The sequence below is a fragment of the Propithecus coquereli genome, unplaced genomic scaffold (assembly GCF_000956105.1).
Source record: "Propithecus coquereli isolate 6110/MARCELLA unplaced genomic scaffold, Pcoq_1.0 Scaffold153, whole genome shotgun sequence".
NCBI lineage: Eukaryota > Metazoa > Chordata > Mammalia > Primates > Indriidae > Propithecus > Propithecus coquereli.
The window spans coordinates 2795257-2813055 of NW_012139747.1; the positions used below are offsets into that span (position 1 = coordinate 2795257).

A 17799-nucleotide genomic window follows, 5' to 3' on the forward strand; every position below is an offset into this window, starting at 1 on the left:
AAATAAGGAGATTTCACATTAAAACTTAGGTTTCCTACTTTTCTCTTGTAAAACTAGGGATCTGGAAATACTAGGCCCATATCCTCACATGACACGTGAATAGAAGCTACACCCTTTGGACAGGGCCTTCTTTGCTTTCCAATTTACAACATATATGTTAAATATTTGTTTACACTTATACCACACACTGGCCTCACTCACTTATGTTACCTGTTTGTCTTCCACAGGCATTTAGATAGTAGATTTCTGCAGTAGAGCTATTATAAAATCTATTAGCAATCTAGCAGAAATAGAAAATATTAATAGTTAACTGAAGTGGTATTAAAAAAACCCACAAAACTGATGTGAACCAAGTTTCCATGAAATCAAAATATGTCCCAGATAAATATTTGAATGTCAAACAAAGTCGCAATCAGAACTATTATTGGGATCTAGGATGCAGAAAATTCAGTAACTCAGAATGTGTTTAGTAAATTGGGCCAAAAAGACCCCCAAAGTATGACACTTTCCTGTATCTATGCTCTTGTTTAGTGCTCATCCACAATGACTTTGGGCTTTTCCACATGATTTGCTTTGATCAATGGGACTACAGCAAACATGCCCCAAGCAGAGGCTTAAAGAGCCATCCCAGCTGAGACTCCCAAGCCCAACCAGCCTGACAACTGCCAGCTAGACATGAATGAGGCCATTAAGAACCATGTAGCCTCAGCCACCCCACCAGCTGCCTATAGAACTACCTGGTTAGCCACAGACTAATGAGCAAAATAAAAAGTTTTAAGTCACCAAGTTTTGGAAGAGTTTGTTGCACAGCAAAAGCTAACTGATATGGAAAGAAAGAGGAAGAGTAGGAGGAAGTTTTGAAGATTCAGCACAAAAATGAAGTTGCAAACTTCTAGCATAACAGCTACTACGCATTAGCCTAGGAGAGAGGATCTTCTAATGTATTATAATATCTATAATACGTAAGAAAAAGTGGATATGCTGAAGTATGTAGGGCTGTGTATATGTGCATGCATGTGAGGAATATAGAACAGTGATGTGATGATTATTAGGCATGATTAGATAGAAGATGGAGGTACAGAGATCAACAGCCTGGCTGGTTTCAAGAAATAATCACAGAACGGAAGCACACCCTGCTTCCCTGGGGTTCCCCTAGTTCCCTGGTTGTATATTCTTAAAGTCTCTTAATTAACCCAAAATTATTTTTCTGATTATCTTGATAATTAATTTCATTTTAACATAATTTCTGTAGACATTTGTGTGACTTTTTTCCTTTGGTTTTCATGGTATGGTGTCCTATTAATGATTTGGGGGTTTTTTTGGAGGAGGGAAAGGGAATGTTAATTTGAATTTGTATCCACATGGCTACATTAAGACTAAACTGACTTTCCAGGCATCCTCAAAATGGAAGAGGTCCACTGGCAGCAGGCTCCTTGTTGTGGTACTACCAGTCAACTCACTGGTATCCTTGGTGGCTTCTCTGTATCATGCCCATGAGTGCTAAAATACAGGGATGTCAATATGGGGAAAGTAAGAATCTGGAGTATTTCCAGGCACTTTGTATGGCTATCTCCCAAAATCTTATTCTTCCATGTGTGGTCCTAGGATCTACTGATCAAGGTAGTTTGGTTCTTCCAGAGGGAAAGTGATAAAACAGGTTTTTAAAATATATTTTAAGTGTTTGAAATGAAAAATATGATTTTTATGAAAATCTTATTCTCAATATTAATTATAGTCTTAAAAGTTATGTTTTTGAAACAAGGACAGTATTAGTCAGTCTGTCTTAATTAAGATTCAATTAACCGAGTTTGTTTCTCCTAATCTACCTAATTCATAAGTGAATTAGTATATATATTAGATTAGATTAAATTTGCCTTTGTTGTTATAATAGGATTGCATTATATCCCTACCTCATAAAATGAATCAGTCCATCTCTGAAGTGGTTTATTGATGCCTAAAATAGAGGTGAAATAGTAACATAAATGCCAGAACTCAGAATAAGGTCATAAATATAAATAGTAAACCGAGTTTCAGTGTAAATGGAGGATGTGTTGGGTCAGATGAATCTGCAAGTTTGATGATTTTGCATAAACAAACAATAAAGAAAACACAAATAGAAGATACATAATTAATATCTGCAAATTTGATTTTATGGTTGTCCTCTAGTTCCTGATATTTTGTATGTTATGAAACTTTGTCAAATAGTAGCAGAAACTACTGAGACCTTTATATTATTTTCAAAGTATGATAAATCCTCTGAAAAACCAAGTATATCTTTCCCCTAGGGCAAAAAAAGCAAATCATGCTTTTTTGGGAGAGGGAGGATGAAACTGCTACATTTTGCAACTAAAGGCAGAGACAGGACCTAAACAGTTTATTCAGAGTTGGACTCTTTGAAATAAAAATAGGTACATGAGAGCCTGCATAGTATGTTGATTAAGACCATGGGCTGCCTGGGTTCAAATCCTAGCTTTGTACTTACCACCTGTCTGTACTTGGTCAAGCTACTTTATTTCTGTATGCCTCAGCTTCTTTATCAATATAGGAGGAATAGTAGTATTACGTACTATATATTTATCTGTTATGAGGATTATAGGAGTTGATATAAGCATTAGAAGAGCACAAAGATCATAGTAAATGCTATACAAGTATTTAGTTAAATAAACTAGAAGTAAATAAAAATATCTGAGAGGAAATGTTTTTTATAAAGATGAGATTATGATTCATACAAATATAAAATGAACACTTACCCACAATTTTATTTAACTCCAGTTGAAAGGAGAATTTAAAGAACCACACATATATAGGCAGTAAAGAATGCTCAAATGACTTTTCAAATAATGCAAAATAAATGTAAATTGTCCACAGGATACTATTCAATTGCATTCCAGGGAATATAATTCATTTGCATTTCTATGAACAATCATTTGCATTATTATCCATTTTCTGCAACTTACAGTGTTGTAAAATAGCTCAAAGACAGTGAAAGGTAGTTAATCACCATGATAGGTAAGCTACACAAGACACCCACTAATTTTTTTTATTTTGGCTTTGTTTCAAAAGTTTTTCACAGTTTTTTCCTGAGATGTCAAACTATAACAAATAATTATAAAACCAGTACACAGTTAATAAATTTTATCCTCAGAGTAGGAAGTAGAAGGAACAACAAAATACCACTTATTGAATGTCATATGATATTGACAAAGACTGTCTCATTTTTTTTTTTTTTTTGAGACAGTATTTCACTCTGTTATCTGGGCTAGAGTGTCATGGCATCAGCCAAGTTCATAGCAACCTCAAACTCCTAGGTTCAAGCAATCCCTCTGCCTCATCCTCCCAAGTAGCTGGGACTACAGGCATGTGCCACCATGCCTGGCTAATTTTTTTCTATATATTTTTAGTTGTCTAGCTAATTTGTTTCTATTTTTATTAGAGATGTGGTCTCACTCTTAGGCTGGTCTCAAACTGCTGAGCTCAAACGATCCTCCTGCCTTGGCCTCCCAGAGTGCTAGGATTACATGCGTGAGCCACCATTCCTGGTCTGTTTCATTAACCAAATTTTAATCAGGTTTCTCTAAGCACTTTTCTTGTCTAGGCCCCATCCCTGTTAGACCTACATTGTCCAGTTTGAGCAAGAATCTTGCTAAGTCAGTTTAGAGAGAATCTCCCACCTTTGATATCTAATAACCCTTGATATCTAATCAAATTCCTCCTCCCCCACCATCCTCCAGGCAATATGTGATCATCCCAGTCTTAGCTCAGCAAGAATCCTGTTAAGTCTCTTTAGCCAGAATCCCACCTGCCCCATACCCCTGATGTTTCCTTTTAGCAAGGAAACACCCACTAACTCCCATCCTGTTCTTGGCTATAAATCCTTGGTATATTAGGAATTGAACCCAGTTCTATGCAGAGTTCTCTTTCCCCTTATTGCAATAGTTGCTGAATAATGTTTTTACTGTTTTCACTACTGTCTGGCTCTGGTTTTCTTTAACAATTATGGTCCTACGACTTGGGTAGGATTAGATTAATTATTGGATCTCTGGATCTCTCACCCAGGACCCCAAATGTGTATCTTTGAAGACTTTGTCTTCATTCCTGATGGATAGATTGGGGATCCATTGGTTAGTCTGACTCCTAAGCCAGTGCCCCAGATGACAACCCATTAGCATGGTAGAGACAGAGTTTGATTAAGATTCTGACTATACTCATTGAAGCTGGGTTAGAGGCCTAGCCTACTTTGTTGGAAAGGTACCTACTAGGCTGGAATTCTTTCTTCCTGGCTCCTTGTTTCAAGTGGGGATTCACTCTCTCCTGAGATGGAAAGGTTTTTCGTGGTACTCTGTGAGGCCTCTGTTCTATTTGAACCTGCTTCTCCCATGGGAACTTCTTAGTCAACTGAAGCCCCTCTCTCAAACATTTACTGACTACAGTAGTCTTACCTTATCCTCAGTTTTGCTTTCTGCAGTCTCAGTTACCAGTGGCCAACCGTGGTCCGATAATATTGAATGAAAAATTCCAGAAATAAATAATTTGTAAGTTTCAAATTTCATGCCATTCTGAGTAGCTTGATGAAATCTCATGCCATCAGCCTCTGTTCCACCTGGGACATGAATAATTCCTTTGTCCAGTGTATCTAATCTGTAGATGCTACCTGCCCGTGAAGTCTCTTAGTAGCTGTCTCAGTTATCTGATTCACTGTCACTGTATTGCACTGCCTCTGTTCAGGTCACCCCATTTTACTTAATAATGGCCCCAAAGTGCAATTTACATATGTCCAAGAGAAATCATAAAGTGCTTCCTTTAAGGTAGAAAGGTGAAAGTTCTTGACTTAATAAGAAAAAAAAATTATATGTTTAGGTTGTTAAGATTTATGGTAAGAATGAATTTTCTATCTGTGAAATTATGAAGAATGAAAAAGAAATTTGTGCTAGTTTTGCTGTCACACCTCAAACTGCAAAAGTTACAGTCACAGTGTATGGTAAGTGCTCAGTTAAGGTGGAAAAGGCATTAAATTTGTGGGTGGAAGACATGAACAGAAATGTGTTCTGATTGATGGCAATCAAATTTGGTACTGTCTGCAGTTTCAGGCAACCACCGAGGGTCTTAAAACATGTCCCCCACAGATAAGAGAGGACTACTGTATATGCGCCACCAACTTTTTTTCTTTCTTATTTTTTGGAGACAGAGTCTTGCTCTGTTGTACCGGCTAGAATTCGGCGGTGTCATCGTAGCTCACTGCAACCTCCAATTCTTGGGCTCAAGTGATCCTTCTGCCTCAGTCTTCCAAGTAGCTGGGACTACAGGCATGTGCCACCACACCTGGCTAATTTTTCTATTTTTTGTAGAGACAGGTTTCCTTCTTGCTCAGGCTGATCTCGAACTCCTGAGCTCAGGCAATCCTCCTGCCTCGGCCTCTTAGAGTGCTAGGATTACAGGCATGAACCACCATGCCGGACCTCACTTCCTTTCTTATTGACATGATTTTACTACGGATAATTTGGAACTTCATTGGCTTCTCTGGTCTACCCATACCAGGTGCTCTGAGATCTCTCTCTTCCTATTGCTTCTGCTCCTCCCTCCTCTTACCACCTTTGATGTTTCCTTCAATTCCCTTGAACCCTTTGCTAAATACCCCTTCAAATCTTTACCTCCTTTATTCCTGTGTCCCCATCAGCCAGACTTTTCTCTTCCCACTTTAGCCCCTCAATTCCCTGTAGCCACATGAACTTTTTTTTTTTTTTTAACCACATGAACTTTTAAGTTCCCACTACCTCAGTGGGGGCTCTCAAGGGATTCAGGGACCCCAAAAACAACTTTGTGGGGCTAAAAAGGGAAAAAAGGCTAATTAGAAACACTGAATATTTTATCCACTCAGATGGGTTTTGGTGATAGATGTTTGCTGTCACCTCAGTCAGTCCCTTTCCTAAAATTTAGTCCAAAGCTTCTCTAAGATTACATGCCAGGAAAAATGAAAAATTTTAAAACTTCTCTATAAATATTGTTAAAAAATATTAGCCCTAATATTAAACAGATAATCTAAATTGTTCCATCTACCAGAAATGCAATTCTGATAAAAATATAAAGTAGACCAAAGACGAGAGTATATTACTGTGTTTACCTGACCGATGCCTAAAATTTTAGAATGGAAGCTGTAAGATCTTTATTTGCATCTATCTGTATATATGTTTATGTATATATTATATATATGTGACATTTTTCTACCTCTGGATAGTATTACTAAGTTAATTCATAAAATTTTGTAAAAGAGCTCTATTCAGATTGTCTTAGACATAAACAAGCTCTTATATAAATTAAATATTCCTAAAACTCCCAGAAATATGGAAACTAACACAAATGCTTTTTAAAGTTCATGTGACTTTGGTACATGTTTAATAAGATTAATTAATATTGTTGGTTTAATAAAAATGGGCATGTCTTTTGAGTTGTCAGTGTTAAGTATAATATGGGCATGCACTTTTATTCTACTTGGGTTCATTAGTCAAATAAACTTATGTTATATCTAGTATATCTTTAAGATTACAAAAATTATAAATTCAACCTAAGAACAAATATACGAGTAAAGATTCAGTAAATATGAATTGCTTGATAGTCATTACTTCTTGTATATCAAGTACAGCATAAAACAAATATCCACGTATTTAACTTTTTTAGGGTTTTGCTTTTATGATACTTGTTTGACTTGCATGTATTGTAAAAACAGTTAACTTGAGATGATGCCCAGCTTTGTCTAATGTTATAATATGTCTGCCTAGCAGTAGTTTTCCAAATCTTTTCAGTGATTTGTAATCTTAGGCCTATGCTAATTTAAATTAAGTAGTAGATATTTACTAAAAATTGAGATTATTTCTAAGTAATATCAACTATTGAAACAATAATTGCTATACCTGTTTGTTTATGTACTTTGCCTTTTTATTTTGATATGGTATAAAGAAGCTACATATACTTGAGTTTGTTAATAAAATATTCTTTTGCCACATTGTAAAGCTATACTATAAAGAAACATATGTCTACAGAAATTGTGAGATGGGATACTCATAAAATTTGCTAGTCTGCTACAGAATGCTGGTATGTGATAGAAAATTCATAATTGTCTACTTCTTAGTTTTCTTTGTAAAATAAAGGTTAAATATAATTAATACATGTAAATGAAACTACTAAAAATAATAAGGGTGAAGAGAAACAACTCTGTATGCAAACTATGTGAAGAATGAAGGACTTTTGTTGTTGAGGGAAAAAGAGAGTAATTTTGTCTTAAAGTAAGATGACTGGTTATTTCAGAATAAGAAAGAGGAAAAATATAGGACATAACCTGAATGATATAGAAAGTTGTAGGTTTGTAGAAAAGGAATTTTATGTGTGGTCAAGCTGGCTAAGATAGAATGAATTTATTTATAAAGTTGTTTTAAAAATGAGCTCAATAGTGTATTGTGACAAAATTAGAATTTGGTTTTCTCTCTGTTAAAATAGTAAAGTTTTCTTGGACTATTGGTTTGTTCTTAATAAGAGATTGTAAAAGGTTTTTCTTTACTTTTTAAGTAATCTGCCTGGGAAACAAAGATTCTGTGTCTTATCAAAATAATTTACTCTGCTTTGTGTTGTCTATATCATATCTTTTTAAGAGAACATAAGTATTGTTTCATAGTGATTTATGATCTTATTTAATCCAATGTTCAAATCTTTTGACATTTTTCACAGCTTCCCAACATCAAATCCTAAATGTAATCTTGATCTTGGACTGACCTTGAGATTTCCCAGAGGGCCCCTGGAAAATTTCAAAGGATTTCTTCTTCCACCTTGTAAAAATATTCAGTTTGTTTGATATATTAAATTGCACGGGAAGCATTGCCAAGTAAGAAGTGATGTTTAACCTTCCCTAGGTTATATTAGTATAGGTAAATATTAATAATATAACTATTTCAGAAATTGTATGAATTTCATAGAAATTTGTTGATACACTCATTGTCCATGATATGTCCTGGTACAATGTTATCAGTCATAATTCTAGCTGTTATTTAAATGTTGTGTGCCACAGAAATAACCAAATTCTCCTTCTCCTTACCATCCACAGATTTTTTTTTTTTTTTTTCAAACTCTGATCCTTCCTGAGAGCTCTAGCAATCAGCTTACAGGCCTGAATGCTTCATTTTCAGCAAAAAGTGATTGTCTCAGAGATCCGTGGAGAGACTATGCCTGGTACTCTGGGGTATAGGCTTCTGACGGCATTGCTTAGATAACTTTCAGACCGTACCACTGGAATAAGTATGGATTTCCAGAACTAGTGGAGAAGATGACAGGTGCATAAAACTGCTAACCCAAGATCAAGCAGAAGAAAAATCACTTATATGGCACTGAATGACATAATAAAGAATGATGATAATTTTCATGGTTATTGTTTTAGAGCATTGCTGGTTCTTGAATGTTTTATTTAAGGGACCCCCTTTCTCTTTTCTCAAGCTATCTATAATTTATGACAATTTAGTAGATTATACTTTTGTAAAAAGAAATGAAACATTTATCTTCCTACCTGATCTCTCCAGAATTCAGAAACTCTTATTGAGCATTCTTGTTTTCATGGCAATACAATTATTTGTATAAGTTCAATAAAAATCTGTCCTCCTTATAATATGACGTAATTGGAAAAATTAGTTTATAAGAAAGGCCTTGACTGGAATGTCATATTTAAAAATGATGCATTGAATCAGATATGTCCAGATAGTTTTAAGGCACAAAGGTTGACTTTACGGAGCCAGTGCTTACAAAGCCCTCTTGGAAAAACTGGCCTGGTGCCTGGCTTATAGGGTTCCCAGTCTTATCGGTGAGTAGGGAAGGTCACTTCCTGGAAGGTCTAGGAAACTTAGGATAATTTTGGAACCTCAGGAAGACAGGAATTCACCCAAATCTATAGTTATTACAGGAAAAACCTGGTGGTGAATTCTTGGCTTGGCCTCTGAGCCTCAAGAGGCTTTTAAAGGTCTAATCTGAGATTTCTTATGAAACATTCCAGCAAAGCAAACTCAAAAAGTTCTAAGTGGTCAATTACCATTTTTTCTGCAATTAGATAAATAATTAGGCCAAATCTAATGAGGCCAGACTTATTTTGTAAACAAGAATCAAAAAGGGAGGTGATTGTAGAGAGAAAATTTAAGTTTAAATGGAAAACTATAGTGTACCCTTGTGAGTTTGTAAATTCTAGTCCTGTTCATTTTCTTTCAGTTTTTTGTTATCTGCCTCTAAACTGGAATAAATCTTACCATCCTATACATTTTGTCAATTCTTCTATTAATAGTTTCCTCCAATAGCTGGCTACAATTCTCCAAACTAACATTTCCAGTTTTTTTCTCACTTTCCTGACTTGGCATCATTGAGAACTGGATTCTTGAGTGTGGCCTTTTGACTGAATCCAAATTTTACAGAACAAATACTTTTATTAAAGGGATTTGTTCTGTGAAGTTTGGATTTGGTTGAGGAGCCATACCTGGGGATCTGGAAGGCCACATGTGGCCTTGAGGCCGGCCACAGTTTCCCCACCCCTGACTAAAACTATCCTTTTCCCAAAGCTCAGGAAACTGAAGCTGGACAACCTGGTATACACTGAAGAAATCACCACAACTGTTGATGTGTGGGCAACCTTCATGAGAATATCTCTTCTTTCCTTGAACAAGAAGAGGAACTGACAAAGACTGTCTCTTTAACCAAACTTTAGTTGGGTTTCTCTTGTCTAGGCCCCATCCTTGCCAGACCTACACTGTCCAGTTTGAGCAAAAATCTTGCTAAGTCAGTTTAGAGAGAATCCCCTACCTTTGATATCTGACAACCTTTGATATCTAATCAAATTCCTCATTCCCCACCATCCTCCAGGCAATATGTGATCATCCCAGCCCGTGTTCAACAAGAATCCTGTTAAGTCTCTTTAGCCAGAATCCCGCCCACCCCATACCCCTGATGTTTCTTCTTAGTAATTTTCAGCCCACTAACTCGCATCCTGTTCCTTGGCTATAAATCCCCAGTTGTTCTTACTGTATTTGGAATTGAACCCAGTTCTATACTGAGTTCTCTTTTCCTCTATTTTGGTAGTTTCGGAATAAAATCTGTTTTTACTGTTTTGGCTGCTATCCTGTTCTGGTTTCTTTTGACAATAGTATACAGTCTGGAAGAACAATTGCTAGCATGATAGATATTTCAACTTGCAATTGGAAAAAGCTAGTGATCTAAATTTGAATAGGTGCTTTGTGTACATATGTAATGTCCATGAGAAAGAAACACTTGACAACTTTTTATCCTGTTTGTTACTAAAAACCTAGAATATGGGAAAAGACACACTGGGATCAGTGCTAATGGAACACAGTTGTGTGAAAAGGAAGACAGTGCATTGCTATGCAAATGAAAGAGGTGGCCTCTGAGTGGTGATTTACATTTTTATAGTCACAGAGAACAGTTGGTGTTAAAAAATATGCCATTAGGTTTTGATTTATTGTTGAAGGAAATACTGATAATTATTAGTACTATCAAATTATAGCCTTTAAGTATGTATATGACTTTTTGGCATACGAGGCAAGGAATTGGGCTGTAAGTATAAGTCTGACTATTGAGGAAAAAAAGATGCTCATGGTTTTAAAATGAGAGAGGAGGAGATTTCTTCATGATGCTGATAATTCTAGTAAAGACCATTTTGAGTAACTTACTTGAGTGACATGTCACAACAGTATATTCAATATGTGGAATTACTTGAACCTTCAGTTTAGACTTGAAATATCCATTTTTAAAATTTGCAGATGAGCAATTAGGATTTCTTTTAAAGACACAGAACTGTGGTATTAATGTTTTAAACTTTGATGCTTTCCAATACCTTTCTTTAATAATTACTTTTGGAGAAAGAAACGTGATTTATTGTCACATATGTTTAAAAATCATATCACTACACATGTAGTATTATATAATACTTCGTGAGAAAATGAGGAAATACTTTATAGAGCTAAAAGCAGCTAGAAAATGGGTTGGAAATCTATGTACTCTGTCTCCCAAATTGAAACAGTCAATCTTTCTGCTTTCATTTGTTATATGCTTGCTAATTTAAAGCCTGATGTAGTTCTATTAATAAAATTCACATTCAGTGAGGAGTCTTTTACAAGTTCTAGGTTCACAATAGTCTGAATATCCACAATTATCTGACAAAACCATGACATATTTATTGTCATCCAACAATCCTTAACTGGGAATCAGGAATTTCTAATGTAGTTAATGCAGTAAGAAAATAAACTGGTTGGATGTGGAACTCAAGGACTTGTAGCTCAAAGTCTTTGTCATTGGGCCAGGTGTTGACAATTTGATAAGAGCACAAACAAAATACAATGTCTTTCACTGATAGGCAATAATAACAGTAAATATATCAGTATTTTATTAAAAATAACAATATATTTTGAAAAAATAACTATTGTGGTCCATGTATGCTGAATATGGATGTTGAAGTAGTATTTGTCATCTTCGTAAAAAAAAGGTCATATTTATTGATAGCTTACTATGGGGCAAACATTATTCTAAGTGTAATGAACTCGTGTTACCTGTGAGGAAGCCAGTATTTTATAGACTGAGTCATGGAGAGAATAAATAAGTTACCAAACTTACCCGGCTGTTAATTGGCAGAACTAGGATTTCAATAGAGTCGCGGCAGTAAATTCTGCTCTTAATCACTACCTGACAGAGGAAAATAGTACTCTAGGAGTCTTTTAGGAGGTCAGGTCAACTATTAAGTGTTTTATATTTTGAGGCCTCCTAAAATCTTTCTCTGCTCTTTTTTTTTTTTTTTTTTTTTTGAGACAGAGTCTCACTCTGTTGCCCTGGCCAGAGTGAGTGCCGTGGTGTCAGCCTAGCTCACAGCAACCTCAAACTCCTGGGCTCAAGGGATCCTCCTGCCTCAGCCTCCTGAGTAGCTGGGACTACAGGCATGTGCCACCATGCCCGGCTAAGTTTTTCTATATATTTTTAGTTGTCCAGATAATTTCTTTCTATTTTTTTAGTAGAGACGGGGTCTCACTCTTGCTCAGACTGGTCTCGAAGTCCTGAGCTCAAACAATCCGCCCGCCTCAGCCTCCCAGAGTGCTAGGATTACAGGTGTGAGCCACCGCGCCCGGCCTCTCTGCTCTTTTAACATACAATTTTCCCACATTATTCTCCTCCTCATTATTACCACTACCAGTGAGTATTTGATTAGAATCCTTTAAGGAGAGAAGTAGCTGCTAAAAAGGGGATGCTTTGTAGACAGAGAGAGGAAGTCTTGGCCAACTTTTTTCTTTGACTATTGGGGTCTAAAGACAATTTAGATGACTCATAACCTATCATCTCTAATCCCTCAGATATCTCAAAATGCTCATCTGAGAGTGTCTTAGTGAATGAATAACATTATCTTCCCCCATGAAAGATTTTCACAGATCATAAATACTTTTAAAAGTATGAGTTTATAAATCAGTTTTCTTTAAAGTATATTAAAAAACTCTTTCTCTAAAACAGTAAAAAATATATGGGGCTTTAGAACATAATGTTTTTGGCTTGTTTTAAATACACTGGCTTGCTAGCAGTTGTGTGTATGGGTAGAGCTGTTTCTCTTTTAGATCTAGCAGCGCCCTCTAGAGTGAAAGGTTAAATACAATTTGATAAGAAAGAAGCAGTTTCACAAATTCAAATATTGTTGAAATGTCCCATCCTGAGGGATGTTACTTAGAAGGAGTAAAGAGCTGAACTTAAATGTTTTTGTGCTCAAGTAAATATTCTTTTGAATGATACCTTTTAGGTAACTGGAACATGAGAGAAATAAGCTTCTTCAAAGAACTGTGAAAATTTGCTTTGTCTTAGGAGTTGGACATCTTTTTTCTTATCTCCTTGAGAAATGTAGTGGTATACAATTTTATTTTAAAGTGGATATTTTCATAATAAAATTACTAATAAATGTTGAATTTTTTTGCTAACCGATATAACCTGCCCCAATTTTTTGGATGCCCATTATATATGTGATAGCGTGTTTGTGTTGAGGAATACAAAATAAATAGAGAATAGACCACACCCCCGGTACTTATACTCATTTTTCCACTTGTGTTTTGTAGTAGAGTGTGATTCATATAGACTCTTGTAGTCGTCTTGACTAAAACATTGTCTTAATTAAAAATGTTACTATTAATATGTATTTCTTTTTATTACAGAGGAAAATACTCAGGAAGTGTCAGAAGTGAAGAAAAGTTTGAGTGAAAAAGTTTCTCTCTATAGAGGTGACATCACAGTGCTAGAAGTAGATGCTATAGTCAATGCGGGTGAGTAGTTGATTTTGCTGTGATATATTTGTTATGAGTATTATTTAAAAACATTTTTTCTTAAACAAGGATTCAAGTATTCTAGAAAAAAAATATGCTTCCTGGTATAGAAATGTCTTATGTGTTTCCCTTCTTGATTACAAACGTTGAGAATTTATGTATGTGCTGTAAGTAATGTGCTATCTACAGTGCCCTCTAGAGTGAAAGGCGCCGAATTGAGATTAGGGCACTGGACCACAGGAGAAGTGACAGATTGTTACAGAAAGTTCTTCAGAAAGAACTTTAGCAGCTATATTACTGTTAATTTCACGCTTGAGTTAATAATCAGCGAACGTAAATACAAGTTAATCAACTTTTTTTCTTCTTTTGAGTGAGCTGTAAGGAGATGATTGAACTGTACCAGACAAAAGTAAAATATAAATTATTTCTGTGGTTTCAAAACCTCAATTGTTTGGTTCCAGGTTTTCACTTTCATTACCAAATGCTTCATTTTAACAGGTATATTTTAATTTTAATGATTAATTGTCTAATTAATTTTCCTATTTGAACATTGGGAAAGATATGATAGATGTTATTTATGGTAGCCTGTATGTACTATATACTTATGTATTTTATTACGTGGCTATAAATCAAGAAAGACATAATAATTGTGATTCTATAAAAATTGTAAATAAGAGGGTATTTAATGGTTTTAATTTGTGTTTTGTAAAGTTAGACTCTTTGCAGACTGAAAATGTCAAATAAAAACAAATCTGGACTTAGGTAAGGAAAGACTTTATCCAAAAAGACTATTACAACAAGGGGAGGAGGACAGTTGCAATAGGGAGAGGAAGAATATTTCAATAGAGAGAACTGCTTCGACTATGATATCTATAAGTGTCTCAAGGGTCAAGCAGAAAAGGGCTTTTCCTTCACAGGGAGGAGTAAACAAAGTCAGAAAAAAACCTAGGTATGGGAATGGGATGAGGGGGTGGCATGATTAGACAGTTGTTCAGGGAATGTTTTTCCCCTGAGGTCAGCTGATGTGAGGAGGGGCTGTTAAGGAGAGGTGGTTCATCTTTCATTGTTCAAGGGCAGGTCAAAGTTCAGGGGTTTGGGAGTTTGGAGGCAGGAGAAAAGCCTGACTGAAGTTTGGTCAGGTCCAGTTTGTGGGCATTGACCAACCAGAATGGTAAATGGGGACAAACAGCTCTGCTAATCATGTATGAGACAGAGAATGGAAATTTAGAGGGTCTGTGTCTGGCCTTGTCAGAGGTTATAAGACGGTCATCTGTGAGTTTTTCCTAAGTCATACAGTGAAGAGTGGTTCTTTGCAGTAAGCCATTTCCTAGAACACTAACGGGTGGTGGTAATTTCTTGATGTGGCTATTTTCCAGGAGTAGAGTTCAAATGAAGTTCAACATTGTGTCAAGATTACCTCTGGTGATGAGTAAATTCATATAGTACAGTAGGAAAATGCATTGGTAGGTGAACAGATGGGTCTTATGGAGAACCGGAGCATTGTTCTAGGATATAGCACTGTTCTGGCAACCTAGCAGGAAGTCTGGAAGCCTAGTCAGCTTGTTCTTTCAGAATTGGGTATCAGTTGCTTTGTTCTACAGCTGCTTTGCCATAATCAGGGCTCAGTTTTCCTCTTTCTCTTCTTTTGATGCCTCTTCCTTTCTCCTCTGCTGCTTTTGCTGCCTCTCTAAAATGTAAAACTCTTCTTGAGAGAGGAGTCTGGGTCATTTAATCTCCACCCACTACAACTCACTCCTTTTGGATAGAATTTCATCCTCAGGTCACCTCATAGGCTACAGGTTGCCCTTATATCTAGTCTCTATGGACTGTTCATTTGTGGCTCTGGGTTTCAAAATGCTTTCCTCTGACTTGTGGGGCCTCTGAAGAACACAGGCTCTTGAAAAGGGTCCCATGAAATCCTCTCCAGTACAGAGTTTTAATCAGATTTCACTAAGTTAATAAGTTGCCAATAATTTATTATATCCTAAATTATATAAACATATAAGCTTTAATTTAAAAAAATTAAAAGGTCTTATATGTATACCAGCAGGCTTCCTGTATGTTCTTGTATTAATAATTTCTAGCCATTAATCCTAGTTCTGTCTTGAGAAGTACATGATGACATCTACTTCCTTTTTAAATATTTGAAGACCACTCTCATGAGTTTTCTCTTTCTTGTTATTAACACCAGATCAGCATGCTTAATAGCAGCAGTAATGGTCTTTATTGGGTTTTGTTAACTGCATATCTATTTTTCTCCCCCTTGAAGCCACAGACTGTTGCCTTTTACCTTTTTGTGTAAACTCCCAAAGCAATGTCTTCTCCTTATGTTCTTAAAAAATATTTGATACTATATATTTGTTACATTGAACTACATGCAAAAGAATTTGTAGCATCTCTGACCAATACCACATTCAGTTTTGGGGACTTGGCATAGTGAATCAATTTGGCTCTGGTTTTAAAAGTTATTTATTTGATCAATCAATAAAAAATATTTTGGGGTAACTTTTATTGAAATAAAATAAAATGGCACTAAACAGAAAAACATCATTATCTCACTACTATTTTGATTCTTTCATATTATTACCTTGCCCTTTTTTCATAGCTGCCACATAATGTACAAGGGTATGATTAATTAATATGAAGACAGGCAGCAACTTTTGCTCACTCCCAGAAACCATTAGGTACCTATAGCTCACCTCTGTGCTTATGACGATTGTAATTTGGCCATGTTTTGCATCTCACAAGGACAGCTTCGTCAGGAAGTTCAAATGAATGTACAATGTAATGGCTCTGTTTACAGCTTTCTACTGTGCAGTTTGCTTGCCTAGTATGCAAGGGATGGAACAGCTGTTAACCTTTCCGGTGAACAAGGTAACTACAGAGTTGCCTCTAGTGAGATGCAGGAAACTACAGAGCTGCCTCTAGTGAGAGGGGAGTGAGAGGCAATGCCTTTAGTCAAGGTGCCAAAGGAGCACAGTCTGCACTTTCTATTAGACTTCTAAAGTTCTCTTTCCATGACCATACTATTGAACATTGTAACACCTGGTCCTAGTTGCTATGAATGAAATGATTTGATATTTTAAACTTCCTAATAAAGTGGCTTTTGAACTTCCTTAAATTTCCTTAGATGTGACCCAGGATGAACATCGTATATATTATATTTTTCTCTCTAGGAAATTATGCATCTTTGGTATATTTTAATACAATAGGTTTTGTAAGCATTATAGTACACAGGGCAGTAGCACAAGTTTAGTTTCAAATTCAGGTTATCTTACCCAGGGCCATTTTTTTTGTTTAAACTTTTTATTTTGAAATAATTATAGGAAATTGCAAAAATAATACAAAGAGTACTATGTACCCTTCACCTATGCTGTGTAATCCTACCCTATGGTAAATCATATATAGCTATACTACAGTATCAAAACTAGAAAACTAATATTGGTGCTATTATCTAGACTACAAACTATTCAGCTTTTACCATTTTTTAACCTCTGTGTATATGTGTGTGTGTATGTATGTATGTATATGTGTTTAGGGCTATGTAATTTTATCCCATGTATAGATAATGACTACCACCGCAATCCAGATACAAAACTATTCCATTATCATGAAGGAACTCTGTCATGCTGCTACCCTTGTATTCACATCCACATACCTTCCTCCTCTGTCCTCCATCTTTATAGTTTTGTCATTTTAAGAAGGTTATATAGTGCTGCAGTGAACACTGGAGTGCAGATTCCCTTCAAAATATTGGTTTCAGTTCCTGGAATCAATGAATCATATGGTAGTTTTGTTTTTATTTTTTTAAGAAACTTCCATACTGTTTTCCATGGTAGCTATACTAATGTTTGTTCCCAACATTGCACAAGAGTTACATTTTCTCTGCATCCTCATCAACACTTGTTATCTTTCAACCGTTTGATAAAAGACATTATACGAAGTGTGAGGTGATATCTCATTGTGGTTTTAATTTGCATTTGCCTAATGATTAGTGAAGCTGAACGTTTTTTTGTGTATCTGTTGGCCGTTTGTATGTTTTCTTTTGAGAAATGTCTGTTCATGTCCTTTGCCCATTTTTTTTAAACAGGCCATTTGTTTTGTTGCTAATGAGTTTCTTATATATTTTGAATATTAACCCCTTATCAGATGTATAGTTTGCTAATATTTTCTCTATTTTTAAGATTGTCTTTTCACTTTGTTAATTGTTTCCTTTGTTGTGCAGAAGTATTCTAGTTTGAGACCATCCTATTTATCTATTTTTGCTTTCATTGCCATGAAAGTTCAACTCATAGAAGTAGAGAGTATAATGATGGTTACTAGAGGGTGGAGGGCAGGTGGGAGAGAGGGAATGAGAAGTTGTTGATCGAAGGTTCCAAAATTTCAGATAGACTGGAGGAATAGGTTTTGAGATCTGTTGCATAGTAGGGTGACTATAGTCAACAATAATGTATTATATATTTCAAAATAGCTAAGAGTA

At 35.7% G+C, this 17799-nt stretch overlaps 1 protein-coding gene across 1 annotated transcript in view; it reads left to right on the forward strand.

Annotated features, from left to right (window-relative positions):
* Nucleotides 1-17799, forward strand: part of MACROD2 (MACRO domain containing 2) — a 2082072-nt gene that overhangs the window by 70096 nt on the left and 1994177 nt on the right. Inside the window, 1 exon segment of the mRNA XM_012640501.1 lies at nucleotides 13212-13323. Within this exon segment, the coding sequence (XP_012495955.1) occupies nucleotides 13212-13323 (112 nt within the window).